The 21,247-nt window shown below is 43.8% G+C and overlaps 1 protein-coding gene across 1 annotated transcript in view; it reads right to left on the bottom strand.

Annotated features, from left to right (window-relative positions):
- The window catches only part of LOC139473099 (sushi, von Willebrand factor type A, EGF and pentraxin domain-containing protein 1-like), a 28,446-nt gene extending 7,672 nt beyond the window's left edge, over positions 1-20,774 (bottom strand). Inside the window, exons 1-17 of the mRNA XM_071255620.1 lie at positions 20,731-20,774; positions 19,779-19,830; positions 18,982-19,104; positions 18,042-18,245; positions 16,570-16,696; positions 15,359-15,480; positions 13,907-14,092; positions 13,188-13,364; positions 10,267-10,533; positions 8,727-8,942; positions 7,286-7,480; positions 5,808-6,131; positions 4,907-5,047; positions 4,066-4,227; positions 2,998-3,171; positions 2,214-2,444; positions 616-987 (exon numbers count right to left, since the gene is read on the bottom strand). Coding sequence (XP_071111721.1) covers positions 616-987; positions 2,214-2,444; positions 2,998-3,171; positions 4,066-4,227; positions 4,907-5,047; positions 5,808-6,131; positions 7,286-7,480; positions 8,727-8,942; positions 10,267-10,533; positions 13,188-13,364; positions 13,907-14,092; positions 15,359-15,480; positions 16,570-16,696; positions 18,042-18,245; positions 18,982-19,104; positions 19,779-19,830; positions 20,731-20,733 — 3,076 coding nt within the window. The 5' untranslated portion in view covers positions 20,734-20,774. The remainder of the gene's footprint in view (positions 1-615; positions 988-2,213; positions 2,445-2,997; positions 3,172-4,065; positions 4,228-4,906; positions 5,048-5,807; positions 6,132-7,285; positions 7,481-8,726; positions 8,943-10,266; positions 10,534-13,187; positions 13,365-13,906; positions 14,093-15,358; positions 15,481-16,569; positions 16,697-18,041; positions 18,246-18,981; positions 19,105-19,778; positions 19,831-20,730) is intronic.
- Positions 20,775-21,247: the final 473 nt, after the last annotated feature.

The raw sequence follows: 21,247 nt of genomic DNA, 5'->3' as shown, positions 1-21,247 counted from the left end.
AGAAAGTTATCTAAATAAATTCTCAGATCTCTGATGACTGTGTCATGATTTTTAGTACAGTTAGTACTGACGGTACAATTCGTATGTGGTAATGTCAGTGGCAACCAGCGTACAATTAATAATTATTATCATTATACTGGTTGGATAATCTAAATATCATAGGTAATACGATGGTCGACTTCAGTGATAGATTAAGCCACAGTACAGTACTTTAGCGTGAAGTACCCACAGTCTGATGACGTCAAGGACGTCCAAGAAAGAATGACAAAGTACACATGGATAAAGCCGATGTGTGGACAATTGTGGTTTAGTCAAGATACAAATTTGAAATTTGTCGACATGCACTTGGTGCATGTAGATATAAATATTAGGTTGCATTTTTCAATAATAGGTTGCACTTGTGCATGTTGTAAATAGGTCTGTCTGTGTTACAGTAGGGGGCTTGGGTTATGATCGATGTGTTTACGGAGGCTAACAGGAGGTGAACGAAATAAATCATAAATGCTTAGTATATGACAACGTATCCACGCCCTAAAGAATGTTCATGTTTGCAAAACGAGTATTGATAAGTGTACATTCATATTGCATTCTCAGCTACCTGGGGAGTACACTCACTATTGCAAGATGGCAGAAACCCGGCAGCTCTGGTCACATAGTCCCACGTGTAATCTGTCCCTGGTCCACAGTTGTACGACGGCAGTGGTTCATTTGTGAAACTATATCCTAGATTACATCTCAGCTTACAGCTTTTGGTGGAGCCTGTCTGGTTACATTCAAACACGGTGTTCGGCGGCTTCGGGAAGGTTATACACGCTGGACATTGTACCCGATTGCAGGGTTCTGTCTGAGTTGTCTCCCCTTTGCAGTCGAGTCCGCCATGTTGTGGGGCTGGACTGTCGCAGTGACGTGACCTCGATCTGAGGCCAGTCTGACCACAGGTGGCCGAACAGTCTGACCAGAGTGACCATCCGCTCCAGCCACCGTTCACTTTTAATAGAGGGTCAGAGTTAGGTAAAAAACAACATGACAGCTGGGGACGACAATTTCGGAAACCGAACCGAGTCATAGGCGTGACGAGCGAACACCACAGAAGGGGGACACACAGGAGAAGGACTCATTTAGTGATCACGCTTAAGCAGTATTTCAGCAAAAATTACGATTGATAATGGGAAGAAAGGTAAAAGTAGTGCAGAACATTGGTGTACACAATCTTCCCGAGGCAAGGGAGCTCACTGACTATAAAAATCCGGTTTCAACCCTTAACGAACTTGGCTTGAAATCCGGAGTTACAGTTTGGCTGGACCAACAAGTCTGATGCATAGTCCAATCAAAATTGCGAAACTAGACATCCGATTCGTTAACAACGTGGCGCTGTGTCGATCGGGCTACATAAATCAAGCCTAGTTCGGCAAGGGTGGACACTGGACTTTTACAGTCAGTTAACCCCCTTGCCTCGAGGAGATGGTGTTCACCACGAGCATTGCTGTGTTGATGAGATCTATTGATGAATAATCGTGACCAACAACCAGAAGATCCTGTCTCGATAAAGGGAGAAACACAGGATTATTAAATTTTACTGTTCACAGGCATATATAGCAGTGAAGAACATACTTCTAATCAGGCCCGTCATATATAAGTTAGATCTTTTAGGATACTTTTCTGCGTCAAGATATGACAACACCTCCATAGAATGTCGCGTCAGGTGGCTCCTGAGTGAACTTTGACCCATCTAATTGAACTATACGTGGGTTCTTTAGCCAATCAGCGCTCAGCTTTCTGAACGATTCGGCTTGATTTCTTTACTACCTCGATTTGGAAATGTCGATCTCAGCAAAAGAAAACAGCAACAGAACACAAATATATCCTCAATAATGCACACTTGTAGTTGTTGATGACATGACGCTCAGAAACGACCTGATAAATACATTTCCCAACAATATAATACAGCGGCTTTATGGTTTTGCTTTCGGAACTCCCCGTTTATATTCGTTTTTGGAGATCAATAAATCATTGGTTGTCTGATATGTTCTTGACCTAGGATGTGCAAACATAACATCCTTGGTTGAAAAATAGAAAACTATCCCGTTTAATCTTTCATCCGTTTGGATGTCATCTTTATCTAATTATTTCCAAACAGTCGAACCCATAAGTGGATTTTACAGAGGATTTCGAACTCCCATTAATGTAAAGAGATTGCTGAAAAAAAGCTTTACCTATCTGTTCCTGGCATCGATCGCCCGTGTACCCAGCCACGCACTGACAGACGAACGCCCCAGGGGATGTGACACAGGTAGCTCTGTTGGCACATGGCTGACTGACGCAGTGGTCGGGGGGAGTCTGGCACTGCTCCCCGCTGTATCCCCCTGAGCACCGGCACCGGAAGCCATCAGCCAGCATCTCACAGGCGTTGGCACCGCAAGGGCTGCTCAGGCACTCGTTGTCGACTGTTGTGGCAATGTAGAGAAGAATAGGATAAAATGTAGGGGGCTTGAGTTACATGTGTCAAAAGGGAATGGGCTTCACCACATGATCCTTTTAGCCAACTCTTAGACTCATTGGCTACCAACTCGTGGTATTCCGGGACAAGCCGAATATCGACTCATGCCCCTCTCATGGCCATTTTTGCGACCGGGTTCTGTCTAAGCGCAAACAGGCATAGCTAAAATAATTGTCAGCTCGTTGCGTTAAGATTCACTTATATTTTCCCCATATATCATAAGTATTCCAGATTCTATTTAAAACACATCAGAAGCCCAACCAATCAGGAAACTGTAGTCTGTTGGTGGACGGGCCTACTTTTCGTTCTGTTTATGGAAATATTAAAGCCAAAACATTGCTTGATCAGCCAATCAAAAGCCAAAGAATCTTGCAATTGTCTGAATTGATTTATTGTGTTGTAATTTTAATCGTCAGATTGGCATTTTGCAGGTGTTTAATTAAACAATAACGTGTCCAACAATCAACATGTTTTGCTATTATTTATCGTGATCTACTCACGGTATGTGGCCTCAATGCAGCTACCCGGGCTGGTTGCCCCCGAGTCCCGGGTGGTGTACCCAGGGGAGCACGTACTACAGTTGACTTCCCCGGGGGTAACAGAGAAGGTGCCTTCTCCACACAGCGAACATGGCGCTAGTCCTGTAGCGGAGTACTGGCCAGGCGGGCACACCTCTGAAACGGCCGTGTTTCAGTGTCACTATTACCCCTTCAATGACGATCAAATGACAGGTCGTATTGGGCATCATCAGAAACAACCAATGCCTGCTTGTGTGGCTTGACAGGGTCTTCATTCATAAATATAATAAAGATTGCTCTATTTTGTCGTCCCTACCTAAATGCTTGTCCAAGCTACAGAAATAGTTCATATGTGACAGGGACATATAATTGTGCTCCTTGTGGTTCATTATCCCTGTAGTTTTTTATTACACGATAAACAACACCAATTCGGCTTTTATTTCTTAATTTAAGGTAATTCTAATTGCCCTTCTAAGATATATATACATAATAAGCATGCAATTAAAGAGACGCCCATCATCTGAGGCGTCGCAATTCGATTAAAATTCGCCAGACACCTATGATGGTTGGTTCGAATCCATGCTTGGCCCTGATCATGTTTCTAGGTTTGTCAGTGCCATACCTGTGCTCGTAGGTTTCATCAGCGTGGGGAACGAGCAGAACAACTTCGTCCCACATCAGGCTGACACGCCGTGCTATAAATGCGACCCGGCACGGAGCACCCTGTTTGTAAGGTAATATGCCTCTTACTCAACTTAATTTCTTTCTTTCTTAGAATTAGTTAAGCCCAGACATTGTACTATTATTACACCTCCATCTACTGCAACTTAGAGAAGTGAAGGTGTTGGTTATCTCCCCTGGTCGGGTATTCGACAAACTCCTCCACAGCGCGTGACACCTTTACACTCCCGGTATAGGGAGCTCCTCGAACGGGCTATCGCTGTGAGGAGCTTGGGTGCTCGAGCCCTTGATGTGTGGCTCGAGTCCATCCTAACCCAACCGGTGTTCCCGTATACGCGAGTACCGTCGAGTACTTTAATGATTGTCTACCGTGACACTCGGCGAGGCTCACAGCTCCGGTAGTTTCCGTGGACGTCCCATTAGGACACGGCACATAAGTGACGGAGTTGTCCGATGGCTGGTAAGACCCTTTCGGAACAGGATCACACGAGTCTTTGGTCTGGTTGTAATACTGGCCTCTTGGACATCCAGCTGAAATCACACAACACGCCTTTTGATATTCTCTTCCCCGACAATGTTTGGCGTAAATAGTTTACATAAAGGTTTTAAAAAGGTACTGGCATCAACATTGTTCACTGCTGAATAGCCTGACCACCTAGTTGTGCTTCCCGAAATGTGTCTGCCTCCTTGCAGAGAAACAAATGTATGTCTTAAAGCAGTGCGAGGAAAGTGGTGTTTTGTCTCTAATAAAAATCCAATAGTTATATTACCCTCAGTATTCTGTATCGAACTAATCCCAGTGTTCGACACAAACGCTGGTCTGCTGGTCAGAGTCATAAGGGCCAGTAAAATTAAGCAAATGCTGTTCCGGAAGGCTAGTGTTATTTTGGGGACGAACATGTAATTTAAGTTTGTACGACTTTTGAAATCAGCAATAGATCAACTCTATATTCTAAGCAAAATCAGCGTGGTACAAACCTTGGCTGGTTTCTCATTCTACTTGCGCAATGAAGTAACACATTTTGAAACCCATTTTTGTCAGGACCATTAATTTGTGTCTAGTAGAGATCTAAAGGACTAGTAGATTTTCCTATGTGCTGGCCCTTTGATCCACTGACATATCTTTGTCAGTGTCAGGCACTGCTTATCCCTCGTCCTACTGCGCCTGTACATTCCATGACCTTGACCATTGACATTGGTGTATACTGACCACAAGCTCCACTAGCATAGTCCGGCCCCGTGCCCTGTGGACAGTCTATTGCCATAGCATCAACATGGAGCACAGCACTTGATGCAGACAGCCCAAATGTCAGGAAATTCAGAGACCCAGACTTGACACCAGTCGTGATTCCTAAAAACATATTTTCAACAAATGGCAAAGTGAACCCTGGAATCACACGATCTAACATGCTCACATCACAATGTGGTCTTCCCAGTCCTCTAAAGCGCTGCAGTTTGAATTGTGATCGTGGGATTGTGAATGGACACTATTTCTTTCGTCCCTATCCCTCTGCTAGTTCAAATTGCACAAGTAGTTAATTTGCGACCTGGACCTAAAATTCTGTATTGTGCAAAGGTTCAGGAACGCAATCATGTCATCAAAGAGACAACGGGTGGCCCAGTAGTCTATTGCGCCGTAGTTGGCTATGCAAGTAACGTCCCTTAGGCGAGCCAGGAACCCGTGATCGTGGGTTCGAATCCCAGATTTACCCCAATTATGTTTCCAGGTTGTGAACATCATACCCATGTTCGAGGGTTTCACCAAACTGGTTAAGACCTGTACTCCGGGGTCAGACCTCAATTCGGCTTTCCTATCACATGAAGCTAACTCGCCCTGGTATAAATGGAATACTTTACAAAGAGGCGTTTAACTCACTCACTCATCAAGCGGTCAGTTAAGTGAGTGAGTGAGAATGTTTTACGCTGCTTTTAGCAATATTCCAGCAATATCACGGCGAGGTACACCAGAAATGGGCTTCACATATTGTTCCCATGTCGGGAATCGAACCCAGGTCTTCAGCGTGACGAGCGAACGCTTTAACCATAAGGCTACCCGACCGCCCCTTTGTTAGATAAGTCGTACAGATATTAATATCGGATAGACAACGTACCTGCTGCGACCTTGTTCAGCAGGTTCTTGGCAGCCATTACAGCCAGTGGTCCCCCGCCATTAGCAGAGCTGTACGGAACAACAATGTCAAACTTTAACTGCACTTGGGAGGACGTCGTGCGATTGCCGGTCACCGTGCCGCATATGACGTCCACGTTCTGTGTATTGCACTGCGTCCTGTCAGCGCACACGGACATGAAGATACTGCTGGTGAGAGACTTGATGAAGTTGTCCCTGATCTGAGCCCGAGCCGAGGCACTAGCTGGACACGCCCCCGAGTAGTAGACGATTCCCGGGGCACGGAAAGACAGTGGCAGGGTACTGGCTGGAAATGAGAAAACACTGGGGAAATGGAACAAACTTAGGCACCGACAATTTCATATGTGGAGGGGTTGCTGATGTTCTAAAATAGCATGTGTTGTGGGTACAAAACCTTTTTTTAGCCATTCCTTTCAAAGAAATAAACTCTATGTTTTGAAGCACTGACTAAGATAAACTGTATCAAACAGCCCCTCCCCACCGAATATAAAATGGCTGGACATATAACTAGTGAACTGAACTGACATAATCATAAGATTTATTAAGAATAATTCTTTATATTCGGCCACAATAAATTATTTTTGGCAGATTCTTCCATTTGTTTCGAAATTTTACTGTTCAAAATATACCATCTTCAAAGAATCTGTTCAGTGCATTTGTCGATGGATGAGATTCACGTGAAGCATGATTCTTTGGTAGAGCTGGACATAGTATTTTACGTCGCACACTTTAAGCAAAAATCGGGTGCACACTGATTCTTAGTCTGTGTCTACTTGAGGACAATAAAATGATGTGAGTCGGTGGCAATGAAAAGATAATAATCAACTTTTTGGATCTCAGGCCGAGTCAGTATATTTCTTGTTTTTTTATTGGCTCAGTCACAACAATATGCATGGTTAATTGAAAGAAAAAAGTAATGAGTATTGTTTAATGTGACGTTTTGAAAAACACAGATGAAAAGCTACGTGATTTGTTTTAGCATTTTAAAATAAAATTCATGTTGTAACAGTTCACTGTGCATCGTCGTGCTGCCCTGTGAAGACCCGAGTTCGAATGGGTCTTCAGCAACCCATGCTTGCCGAAAGAGACTATAAACGGTATCGGGTGGTCAGGCTTGCTGACTTGGTTGATGTCATGATGTCAATCACTGAACTGTATGATCCAGATTCGATTATTTGAAGACCGCCGTCATATAGCTGGAATATTGCTGAGTGTGGCGTTAAACAACGAACACACAAACGAAACATCTTCGTGCTCGTTATAGCTGGCATCATAGGTGGAAAACCTCTTTATCCTGAAGTGTCATGACAATGGGTGCCCTTGGGGATTGATTGAATACAATCACTGTTATGTTTGGACAAATGTTTCAGAACTGACTTGGCTGATTAAGAATATAATCGTACACCCCTCAGTACACTGTGCTTGCAAACCGTCACTCACCAACACACGGCATGACGTAAGGGTTCGGCTTCCACGTGCCGCTCTTACCACCACAGGTGTACATGCCGTTAGAGGGCGCTGATCGAGGGATCAGGTAGCCATCTTGGCACTGCATCTGGCACATGTTGCTCGACACCGACTTGTCGCATGACAACTCCCCATTTTCTGGAGGCAGCAGGGCGGGACAGCTCCTCTCTGTAAGTACGTATATAGGTCACACAACAGGTCATAGCAAAATCTTGGGGGCATATTTTTTGTTCCGTGTGGCCCTAGTGACAGTTGTTTTATGTCTGTTTCAATCTCATTAAAATCAGGTCTTAGTGCTCGCTACCGCCACACAAACAGCTGAGGTCATTCCATTACAGGTTACGTCAGAATGACCTTTCATCCGACCAATCAGTGCTTCGCCTACGAGAACGCGAAAGTGAAAGTGTTTTCTAATTATGCAACCTCGGACAGGTCACCACGAGGCATTCCGAACGACATTTAGGGGTTGGTTATAAAGTGATCAACATTTTAAATCATAGAGTACTACTTCCAGAATATCATTTTGTTCAGTTTTCATATTTTGAATCGAAAACTGTTCTTGAACGGAAGTCGCCATTTTGAAACTAGTGCGGTAAAACTCCATATAGCTGCTTTCTGATTGGCTAATATTGACTTCCTGTTAGTCATTTCACTGGTTTGTCAAAGTTCGCGAAAGGTCGTCCTTTAATGGGACGAGCGCTTAGATCAGATTTATATTAAGTTGAATCTGTTTTGGGTTGATACCTATATGGCGTGGATCTACTTTCATACGATTGGCCTACTTGTATAACATAAGTCATCAGGAGACGACATATGCATCCGATCTGATGCAATTCGGAAAAGGAGTTTGGCAATTTATACCCCATTTTTTATTCATTGCCATTGGATAACTTCAATTAAATGCTGTTCAACTTTCTACAATATCCTGAAACATGAAATTCCTATATAATAGCAAAATGCACTACTTCAGCTCTGTTTAATACATGCACTAAGTTTGGATGAAAAATCTTTCACGGTTTTCAAGTTATGCTCCAGAACTAAATACGGACAGACGAACGGATGGACGGATAGACAGACCAGGGGATTATATTGGGGGCGGGGGGATAAAAGATTCGAATTGTTTACCAGAGCAACGTTTTCTAGTTGTTTTATCTCTGATAACAAGGTGGGTCATTTGTCATAGAAGCATATGACGTCATCTTTTGTGTCATGACGTCAGGGATTCTACAAGTAAAACTTTGAGTGCTAAGACAAATATCTGGCGAATCTGGGGGTTGGACCCTCGATCAAAGGTTTCTGGCACGCCCGAGGGACGTTACCTGCAAAGCGAATTACGGCGCCTGAGACGACTGGGCCACCTGTGCCCGAAATCTAAAAAACATGTTAGTTAAATAATCTCTCTAGTGTTCCTTACTCTGACATGACGGTACGCTAGAGAGCGATGAGAATGCCCAGGCCACGCCCAGTGTGGCTTGTGGGTTGTCGGTACACGTGATGTGGTCAGCGCCCACAAGGGGGTATCCCAGCGTGCACCGCACTGTGCACGAGCTGCCCACGTAGAAGCTGCGTGGACATGTGAAGTTCAAGTTGACGTCGGTGAAGCTGTAGGAAGGTGGTGTGCATGTCTTCACTGAAATCAAGGGTGAGTGAGTATGAGGGTATGTATAGGTAGCTCAAAACAAAGAGTGAGTGAGGGAGCGAGTTGGCAGGGGCCCAGATATTTCACATTTTCACGAGGCAAGGGTGTTAACAGACTACAAAAGTCCAGTTTCCATCTTGCCGAACTTGATTCCATCCTCGACCGTAGCGCCACCAATCGCTATATGATTTCCCTCCTATTGACCAATCAGATTCAACCTCCCATATCACTTGCATTTGCTTCAAACAAGATGGTGGCGCCCAGTAAAGACGATCTGATAATCACGATCTTTTTTGTAATAAGTGAAGTGCATCAAATCATTTGACCACCTTCATTAAAAACACGAAAAGATTCGGAAAATCTCCGTCGACGCCCAGTTGACAGTACACATGCTTTATGATGTGTTTTGGTGGCATCAAGTCATACTGCACGTATTGCATTACTTGAAACGCTAGAAGGAGTTAATAAGTGATTTGTCACTGTTGCAAGATTGGGATATGGGAACATGCATAACGGTACGCTTACCTCTTCGTGAAAACCTTGTATATTGACTATTTGGAACAAGAGCACATGGTTCATAAACACATGCTCATAAAATAGTTGGAATCGTAAAATGTACACTCCTTTTAGCGGAGATATGCAGAGATTATTTTAGGATTATGGAAGGGTTTTATCGCTATTATTGAAAGCAAGTACAAATCTGATCTAAATCTGCATTCGCCTATTTCCATCAAAAAGAGCGGCCCCGGTTGGCAGAGCTTGCAACTTGTTCGCAATACATTTCCAGCTTATATAGAAGCCATTGGAACAGGATTTACAATATGACTTGTTTGTTTGTTTGTTGTTTAACGCCGCACTCAGCAATATTCCAGCTATATGACGGAATCTGTAAAATAATTGAGACAATCCAGTGCTTGACATCATGAACATCGATCCACGCAATTGGGATACGATGACATGCATCAACCAAGTCAGTGAATCTGACCACCCGATCCCGTTAGTGGCATCTTACGACAAGCATAGTCGCCTTTTTCGGCAAGCATGGGTTGCTGGAGACATTTTCTACCCCGGATCTTCATGGGTGTACACTATGGAATAAGTAACGAGGGGAATTCAACAAGCGTATCAGCCAAGTTTCTAAAGCATTAGAGCCGGGATTGTGTCCGACAGTTAAGACATGTTACTGACCCCGGTATAGGTTCATGTCTTGACTGTCGGACTTCATCGCGGCTCTCGGCTCGTTTGATCAATGTCTCAACTATAAACTAAAAGCTCAACAATTTTCACGACCAATGTGGGCGAGAAACACACTAACCAGCTCTCGATGCATCTACAGTAAAGTAGCATGTCGCCTTGCTTCCAGTCTGGTCTTGGGCCTCGTACACGACTGTCTGTCTGCCTGGACCTACAACGGAGCCTGGTAGAGGCCCGACTGTCTGGGTGACCCTGACCTTGCCTACACCCTTCGTGGGGTCGACGAGAACGTTACTCCATGTGACGTTGGCATTGGCTGTACCAGTAACGGGGGTATAGGTGACGCCAGCGGAGCAGTTGGTGTGGAGGAAGGAGGGAGGGGAGACAACTGTGGGGAAACAGAAAATAGAAAATATCAAATCAAAAACTTCACATTTTAAAAAGTAATCCCATATATGATATACAACGGACAAATGTATCAGAGAAGGTAATTTTTAATCTTTAATGTCCACAGAAAGATTTTAATTAATGGTGGTAACCATAATTTGTTCCAGGCACCTACGGTATTCGGTAATAACATCAACAGTTTAAATCATAAGTCCCAAGCACGAGAATCTGATGGCACGCAAGTTCAGTAGCGTGTATGGCCACCATGTGCGTTGACAACTGCAACACAACGCCTCCGCATGGACCTTGTGACGCTTGTGAACACATGATTGGGAAGACGACGCCATTGTTGCTGCAAAATGGTGCCAAGATCTTGCAAATTCTGTGGTTGGTTCTGGAGAGTGCGCAGACTTCTGCCAAGAGCATCCCAGACGTATTCGATTGGATTGAGGTTGGGAGACCTTGACGGCCAGTCCATGACGTTGACTCCCGCATTCTGAAGGAAATTCCTTGTCAGAATTGCTGTGTGGGGTCTGGCATTGTTCTGTTGGAAGATCAAACGTTCATGACGGCCCGTCCACACCCTCGCCCTACCATCAGCAAATCGAAGATTAAATCGGGATTCATCACTGAAGACGACTTGATTCCAATTCCCCAAGCCATCATAAGTGTCGTTGTGCCCACAATTGACGTTGACGTCTGTGTAATTGAGTTAGAATCGGCCCGCAGTATGGCCGTCGTGCCTGAAGTTGAGCAGTTCTCAGACGGTTTCGAACAGTTTGCGCACTCAGTCTACCCCTAAACAGTTCATTTCTGGTTGATGTAGCCGTCAAAAATCGGTTACGGAGGTGACGTAAAACAATCTGACGATCCTCTGCATGTGACGTCACACGTGGCCGACCTGGCCGAGGGCGATCAGCAGTGGTACCCGTTTGCTGTAGACGCGTCTGTAAATCATAAAGAGTCCGTCGACTACAACCCATCGTCCTTGCGACTTCAGCTACGGACGTTCCCGTCTGCAACATGCCCATGGCACGTTCACGTTGCACATTTGAAAGGCGTGGCATAACAAATGGCCGTAAAGACTTTTGTTTTCTTGTGTTTTTCTTTTTTTGTTAATGACTGCTAACAAGTATGGCTGAAAACACGTGCGGTATAATGGCCACGTGACCAGTTGCACGTGAAAAACCACTTTTGCCACTATAGTGCTGTGCACATGATTTTGATCGATTCACCTGCACAAAAACGGGTGTTATCTGAAGAAAATACATGGCCATTACTGTTTAAATACACAATAAGTGCCCACAATGATAATTGGTCAAAATGTTAAAATTCTAGGATTGTGAAGTTTTTAATTTGGTTCAGTATATTTTCATCGGATTAAAACGTCATTTTCAATACTGCTGCGATGACGGTCATGATCAGCTGTTCACGTAGTATGATAATCATTTTCGGTGACTCATGAACACATGCTTATGATAAAGTCGGAATCGTACAATCGATTTCTTATGAATATGAAAGACCGCTTTCGTGGTCTAGTGGTAGAGCGCCCGCCCAGAGAGCGGAAGGTCGGGGGTTCGATCCCCGGCCGCGTCATACCAAAAGATGGTACTAGTTGATACCTTGCCTGTCGCTCGGCATTATGGAGCTAAAATAAGGACTGGTCGGCTTGGATTCTGTAGTCTGTGTATGAGTAGGGTATTCGTGTTAAAATGTGTCATGGCACCTCAGTGGGCTAGCCCTATAAAATGGGCATCAGTCCGGACTAGTGCAAGCAGCCACACACACACACGTACATGCACGTCGCTATATAAGTGCAATAATCTTGGACACGACCCCATGTCACCTCACCTTATGAATATGGAAAGGGTTTTATCACTTTAATTTATGTGGATTACCGGAAGTTTTAAAAGGTATGCTGAGTAGTTTTAAAGGTTTTGTCGAATATACACTGTTTCTTGGTCACAGTGGGATTGAAAGTCATAACATGTAAAGCACGCAACATAAGGTATTACACATTACCCCGGCGGCGGGTATCTAGACGCTGTATAATTAATGCACATCTTGTCTTCTACATCTAGACCGCCTCCGTGGTCTAGTGGTAGAGCGACCGCCCGGAGTCAGTATACTGTGTCTGAGTGGGGTATTCATGTTAAACTGCGGCATTGTATCTCAGTTAACTAGCACTATAAATAGGCATCAGTCCGGACTAGTACAAGCAGCCACACACACACACACACACACACACACACACACACACACACACACACACACACACACACACGTGCAATAATCTTGGACGCGACGTTAAACCCAATTTTACCTCGCCTTCACCTCTTCTACATCACCGATTAGGTTCAAGTCGTAATATATTTTTCAATTCTAAATTTTAAAATCCCTCATTTCCAAACTCGAAACAGTTTTTTTCTCGTCGAAAGTAAACTTTGAACAAGGAAAACAAAAACTGGTACGGATTTGGAAAACAAGATGGCGGCCGCTTGAATACAACACCGGTTTTTGTTGAATCTAATCACAGTCAAGTAACAAATGAACATCGTCGTTCTATTTTCGTTTTTACCACTCGTATCGTTCCGAGGCAAGTTGCTAAAAAGATAAAGAATCAAAATTAATACGAATAATCCAAACACAAATCACCTTCACACTGCCCTGCCGGTGTCCATGTTCCTGACGGTTGACAGGTGATGTAGAAGTTGCTGTGTGCAGGTGACGACCCCGGGGGACAGGTCAGGTAGCACGTTGATCCGTAGGTACCCCCCAGGGGGCAGGTGTAGTGACCGGTGGGGGGTGTAGGGGGAGCCCCGCACTGTAAGGCTGGAGACCAGTATGTATGAGGGGGTATGCTTGTTAGAGTGGGTTAATAAAAAAAACCTGGAGGGTGACTTTAAGTATCAGGTAAGAAAATGTCGAAATTGGTATGACAGTCTTCTTACATTTGAGGGGTATCTGATTGGCAAAGTATATTTACTGGACAAAATACCCGAAATCTTGCAGCTTCGTGTCAACAAGCAGAAAGTGAAACACCTTATGTCTACCTTATGTACAAATGTGAATAAAGAATATTCGGAACCTAGAGATGGTACTATCTTTAGTTTGTTTGTGGTTTGATGCCGCACTCAGCAATATACCAGCTATATGACTCAAATAATTGAGTCTGGACCAGACAACCAAGTGATTGACATCATAAGCATCGATCTACGCAAGCAAATCAGCAAGCCTGACCACACGGTCTTACGGCATGCATGGATTGCTGAAGACCTATTCTGTACCCGGATCTTCACGGGTCGATATGGTACTAAGGATTGCCTGCAAGTGATGAAGAAAGCAGCATTGTTCTTTGAGGATGAAGAACCTACCTTCACACACGGGTAAGGAAGCACTGAGAGTATCATCATCGGTGCAGGTGACGGTGCCAGCACCCTTCCTCCGATAGCCACTGCTACATGAGACGTCGCAGGAATCCCCCAACAGCAGGTAACCCGTTGCCGATGTACAAGTCAGGCGGCCATTTTGAATATAGTTCGGTCTGCTGCACCGCTTCACTGAAAGAGTCCCATGATACAGGAGGGCATTTCGGGACACGACATTGCCTAACTTTCCTTTCATTTTAGTTGCAGTCAATTCTAGTCCATGGTATGAGTGAGCGAGTGAGTATGGTTTTACGCCGCTTTTAGCAATATTCCAGCAATATCACGGCGGCAGACACCAGAAATGGGCTTCACACATTGTACCCATGTCGGGAATCGAACCCGGGTCTTCGGCGTGACGAGCGAACGCTTTAACCATTAGGCTACCCGACCGCCCCTCTAGGGTATGCCTACCCTTCTATCTCTGTGTGATATCTGTTTTGGTTGTACGCTGATTTCAATAGTATTTCCATGGACCTAAATAATGTAGGTCCATCGTATTTCTGTCAAAGCATGTCAGATTAAATGCCCGGACAGGACGCAGATTGTTGATGACAGACCAGGGATCATAATCGGGCCGAATCTAGGATTCGAACACACTATCAGCGGATCCTGACGCAACTATGGGACACAAATCTGCAAATGGAGAAGCGGCGCCTTACATAACTTATAGCCATCGTTGCCTCTGCGTCTGTATGAAGTGTTTCCGAAAACGACAATCGATCAATGAATAATTCAACGTTATCTGTAAATGATTACAGTTGATATCATGGACGTTAAGTATAATAAAAAAAAACATGCAAAACTTTAAATCAGAATCTCCATGCTAGTTACGGCCCATGTAAGGCATAACTATAATCTTATTTAAGTGTATTTAAAGTGAGTGGGTGTGTTAACGCCGCTCTTAATATTTCCGTTATGTCATCGCATGTCATGTTGATGTGGAAGGGAAATCCGAGATGAGGAGGGTATAAAGTTTATAACCCTAGTGAAACCCACATGCACGTGTATGGTGCCGACAAACCTAGAAACGTAATCGAGGAGAATCTGGGATTCGCTAACCAACGATTATTGGTTCTTGACGCCCCTAAGGGACGCAACTCTGCACAACGAATTGCGGAGACTAAGACGACTGGGCGACCGATGCCCCCTGAAGCCGTTTCAGAATGGAAAGAAGTAGGATGAGAAGCTTAATTTCTAACATTTCCACTTCGTTTTACTTCCCCCATTCGAATACAACCAAATAGTGCAGTTATACACATACTGTTGATTCCTCCTCCACCCAACCCCATCTCACCTCCACCTCACCCTATCGTACCTCACCCCCACCCAACCCCACCCCACCTTGGCGCAACTCATCCCTTCCCACCAAAGGCAACCGCCCCACCCCCCGACACCCACCCGTGACGGTGACGGACACAAGGCAGCTGCTGGCTAGGCCGTGGGAGTTGGTGACGGTGTAGCGGACGGCAGTGCTGCCTTCTGTGAAGACGTTGCTGTCGGGCAGGTTGTGTACCGATAGTCTGGAAAAAAAATCCTAAATGATCACGAGACATGCAAGAATCGTATAGCCGGTGACCAGTGTTTGGGAACGTCTTAGCAGATCACAACTAAGGCTTTTTGTGTTTGTCTGTGTTTCCCATCTCCCGCCCGCTCTGAATATTCACTCCAACGTGAAATAATCAAAAGTCTTCGTATCTTAATTTTCCCCGCCGCTGTGGAAAAATCTGCCCTGCCGGATAAAAAAACACGACAACCATTGCACACCAAAAACAAAAACCCAGATCAGCTTGATCATTCTTCAGTATGGTTTATTAAAAATTCGTTTCCGAAGCAAAGTCACCCGAATTACGTCATAAACAAATTTAAAGTCGGGTACGAAGTGTTTTAAACTTTAATATGTCGTCATAAAATAAGTTACACAATTAGTGAACTTATTGTTATTATGTTTAATTTTTATATTTCGCTTGCCCTCTATCTTGCTATAGTTGAGGTTGAAGATGAAAAAACAAATAAATAAATATGGACCCGGTGATCTATCTAAGTGTTCACATACTCGTCATAGGTGACGCGACCTGTGAAGATTCCGGGGTAGAATAGGTCTTCAGCAACCCATGCTTGCCGTAAAAGGTGACTATGCTCGTCGTAAAAAGGCGACTAACGGGATCAAGTGGTCAGGCTCGCTGACTTGGTTGATGCATGTCATCGATCCCAATTGCGTGGATCGATGCTCATGACATTAATCACTGGATTGTCTGGTCCAGACTCGATCATTTACATGCCGTCATATAGCTGGAATATTGCTGAGTGCGGCGTTAAACAACAAACCAACCATAGGTGACGCGATCCCGTAATTAGCGCTCAAAAGAGTAATTTTTTTCGACTGCTATTTTCAGAGTCGTGCTCGTCGCTTTTAGCAATATTCCAGCAATATCACGGCGGGGCACACCAGAAATGGGTTTCACATATCGCACCCATGTGGGAATAGAACCCGGGTCTTCGGCGTGACGAGCGAATCCCACCGCCCCTAGCATGAGACAAGTATTACAAGTATAAGAGACATTTTAGAACATTCGTATCGACTACCTCCAATGGGTATATGAATGACTCACGTGACAGGGAACCCATTAGGGTCACTGTACTTTGGAGAAGCAATCGTGACGACCTTGGACCTTGACCTTGGTTCAGCGGTCGCACTTATGCTGGGTGGACACTTGATAACTGGGTGAACTGCGCGACCTTACAGAAAGAGAATTTTTTTATATACATGCATTGAAAAAACTTGTTTCCTTATTCATTATAAATACAAGAAGACGAAGAAAAGACGAGGACAAGATCCTGTTAAGAAACTAACACGAAACATGTCAAATAAAACAGCAAAGGGTTACATTCGGTCAGTGTTTTGTTTGTTTGTTGTTTAACGCCGCACTCAGCAATATTCCAGCTATATGACGGCGGTCTGTAAATAATCTACTATGGACCAGACAACCCAGTGGTTGACATCATGAGCATCGATCTACGCAATATGGGATACGATGACATGTATCAACCAAGTCAGCGAGCCTGACCACCCGATCCCGTTAGTCGCCTCTTACGACAAGCATAGTCGTCTCTTACGGCAATCATGGGTTGCTGAAGACCTATTCTACCCCGGATCTTCACGGGCATCCTGAATGACAGACACTAAATTTAATAAAAGGCACGCAGTGATATAACTGGAATAATGTTAAAAGCGGCGTTAAACCCAACTCACTCACTAAACATTTAACAATGACCTTGCTCCGCAATCAGGAATCATGTACATAAAAGTTGTCCATTTCATCCTCAACAGCACAATACGTTTCTGCTATGGATATAGCTTTGCCGTTCATCGTACAGTGAGAGGAACATCTTCGGGTTGTCCGTAGTTCGAGACAAACGTAGTGTGGCTAATTATTAAACCACAAATGATGCCTCAGGGACCATGCAGCAGTAAACAGATTAGGGAGGTTCTATTTGCCCACTCTTTCCACAGTAAAATTAGTTGGAATTCTGAATACAAACCTTAGTGCATTCTTATCCCAACAATGTAGACGCGTTTAGGGTCTAAACATACTTTGGATTGTGTTTAACAGTTAAATGATAAGCATTTTATTTACATATTCAGATTATTATGATAATACACAATGATATGAACAATGTAGACGCGTTCAGGGTCGAAACATGCTTTGGATTGTGTTTAACAGCTAAATGATAAGCATTTCCTTTACATATTCAGATTATTATGATAATACACAATGATATGAATTTTATTTAAACATGTTTAGATCAATGGGATAGTACACACAGATATACTCTTTGTCGTAAACATGTATTAATTCTAAACATTTTAATATTCTAAACATGCGTAAACACTCATGTGTTTAGGTGGCGGCTAGGCTGTGAGGCGACAGCTCGTTTTATGTTTACAGGCCCTAAACGTGTTTAGTATATCACACCAAATGTGTATTCCGTTTAGGATTTAAACACATTCCAAAATATGTATGCGTATGTGTTTTTACAGTGAAGGTTCTGAGATAGGTACACAAGGAAGACCTCTATTTACCACCAGGTTGTGTGTTATTACAGAAGTAGAAACAATGCCCTAAGATGCCATCGATAATGTCGGTGACGCCATGCACAACTCCAGAGGCTAAGTCAAGGCCACCGTTCAGCACTTCAACAGCTCCCTTGGTGACAATGTCCACTTTATGCAGAAGGAGGTTGGCCCCAGACGTCAGTATGCCTTCAGCAAGACCCCCAACAGCTCCTGGAGGGTAGCAACGCATCATCACCATCATAATCACCATAGTCATCATCGTCAACTCCATCTTCATCATCATCTATACTTTCACCATGCTACGTCGGAAGTAAAACATCTTTCAGATCTTGAAATGTGTCGTCATCAGCAGCATCCACATCGACATCATCACAATTACATCTACGTGTATTTGTCTCTTCAACACTCTCTCTAAATCTCATGGCCTGAATATGATGTTTTGCTTTTGTTTGTTGTTCAACGCCACACTCAGCAATATTCCAGCTATGTGGCGGCGATCTGTAAATAATCTAGTATCGGCCAGGCAATCCAGTGATTGACATTATGAGCATTAATCTACGCAATTGGGATACCATGACATGCATCAACCAAGTCAGTGAAGCTGACCACCCGATCCCGTTAGTCGCCTCTTACGACAAGCATAGTCGCCTGTTACAAGAGCATGGGTTGCTGAAGACCTATTCTATCCCGGGTTCTTATCTTTACGGGGCCTGAACATGTTAAGACTATGTCAGATCAGATACCATAAAATAATGGTCTCTGGTAAGATATAATACCCTGCATTTACGTTATAACGTTTGTGCCCCATGTTCTTTACTTACGTGTGAGAACAGCGACATCACCTCTCAGCACCACCACAGACCGCCGTCATTTTGCCGGAATATTGTTAGGTGCGGCATTACAAACACAAACTAATCAAAGGGAAACGACGTTTAGTTCCATGTACCTAGCAACGTTCCTGTGACATGCCCGAGGGTGTTGCCGATGCTGTGTGCAGTGTCAGTGATGACATGTCCGAGACTGTCCACGGCGTGGCTCAGAGTGTCAAGCAGGAACCGCTTCTCACAGTCTAGGAAACAAGGATGCAGATTATACACTTCGGCATGATCGTTAAAACACATGGATCTGACGATTACAATAAAACAATAAGAATACAACACAAAAATAATACAACAGGCATAAAACAGACACAACAATAATACAATAAACACAACAATAATAATAAACAATATAAAAATGAAACAACAATACAATAAATCAAAATAACAGCAATTTACAACAGTAATACAACAAACGAAACAATAATACAACACAACAACAAATTACAACAATACAACAATAATACAACAAATTACAACAATAATACAACAAATTACAGCAATAATACAACACTCCCAATAATACAACAATAATACAAAACAAACAAACAATACAACAAACACAATAATACAAGAATACAACAAATTACAAGAATACAACAAATTATTATAATACAATAAACACAATAGCAATACAACAAATTACAATAATACAATAATGCAACAATTAGACAACAAATACAACAATACAACAATAATACAGGAACAATACAACGGTAATACAATAAAATACAGTAATACAACTAAACTCAACAATAGCACAACAATAGAACAATAATTGGATCACAATACAACAGTCATTTGCATCTTTGTTGTTTAATTGTTTAAGTCAGAATGCAACGCTCTTGAAGAAATGATTACTCACCACATCCAGATAAAACGGTGAGTGCCACAATTATCAGGAATGATACCAACTTCTGGAATGAAAGACAATGAGGGTTTCAAATCAGGCAGTATGAGGACATTAACAGCTGCCACATCAATCTGATGCGGGCCCAACTGTAGACTTTTAATTCGTTGGAGTCTAGTTTCACTGACCTCATTCTCTTTCTTGAACAACAAGAGTTTGCTTAACGCCGCAGGCCTGTAAATAATTCAGCCTGGGTCAGACAGACAGTGGTATACATGATGGGCATTGTTAGTTTTGTTTCGGTTGTTTCTTTGTTGTTTCCAGCTATATGGCGGCGATCTGTAATTAACAGATTCTGGACCAGGCAATCCAGTGATTGGCATCATGAGCATCGACCTAAGCAATTAGGATAAGATGACATGCATCAACTAAATGAGCGAGCCTGACCACCCGATCCCGTTAGTCGCCGAGCATAGTCGCCTTATTCGGCAAGCATGGGTTGCTGAAGACCAACTCTAACCCGGATCTTCACTGGTAAATTGGGAATTTACGTTGGAAATCAAAATATGAAACACAATTAAATTTCGACTTGCATGTACCATAGAGGGTAAGATGGTAATGGGACTGTTAACCTTCTAGCGCCAGTTAATCGCCTCCTAGGACAACCACAGGTTCCTGAAGACCAATGCTACCCGGATCTTCATGTTTGGTATTATGATCCACTACCCACGCTGTCGTGGCACGATGACCCGCTATCACCCAAGTCACCATGCCTGACCACATAATCCACTCAGTCGCCTTAATTCCGAAACAACCCCTTTCTCCCCTCTTCTGTTCAACAAACAGTTATCAACTGTCCCCAGGATGCACAATGTGTAAATGACATTCAACTAACACCGACCTATGAAGTTACTCCCAATTCTCACAGACACTTACAATTGCAGCGCCACCGTGAACACACACTTACCATTGCAGCGCCACTGTGAACACACACTTACCATTGCAGCGCCACTGTGAACACACACTAACAATTGCAGCGCCACCGTGAACACACACTTACAATTGCAGCGCCACCGTGAACACACACTTACCATTGCAGCGCCACTGTGAACACACACTTACCATTGCAGCGCCACTGTGAACACACACTTACCATTGCAGCGCCACCGTGAACACACACTTACCATTGCAGTGCCACTGTGAACACACACTAACAATTGCAGTGCCACTGTGAACACACACTTACCATTGCAGCGCCACCGTGAACACACACTTACCATTGCAGCGCCACTGTGAACACACACTAACAATTGCAGCGCCACCGTGAACACACACTTACAATTGCAGCGCCACCGTGAACACACACTTACCATTGCAGCGCCACTGTGAACACACACTTACCATTGCAGCGCCACTGTGAACACACACTTACCATTGCAGCGCCACCGTGAACACACACTTACCATTGCAGCGCCACCGTGAAC

The sequence above is a fragment of the Haliotis cracherodii genome, unplaced genomic scaffold (genome assembly GCF_022045235.1).
Source record: "Haliotis cracherodii isolate W230 unplaced genomic scaffold, xgHalCrac1.p SCAF_26, whole genome shotgun sequence".
NCBI lineage: Eukaryota > Metazoa > Mollusca > Gastropoda > Lepetellida > Haliotidae > Haliotis > Haliotis cracherodii.
The sequence above is the reverse complement of the archived record's forward strand: the minus strand, read 5'-3'. Positions and strand labels throughout refer to the sequence as shown.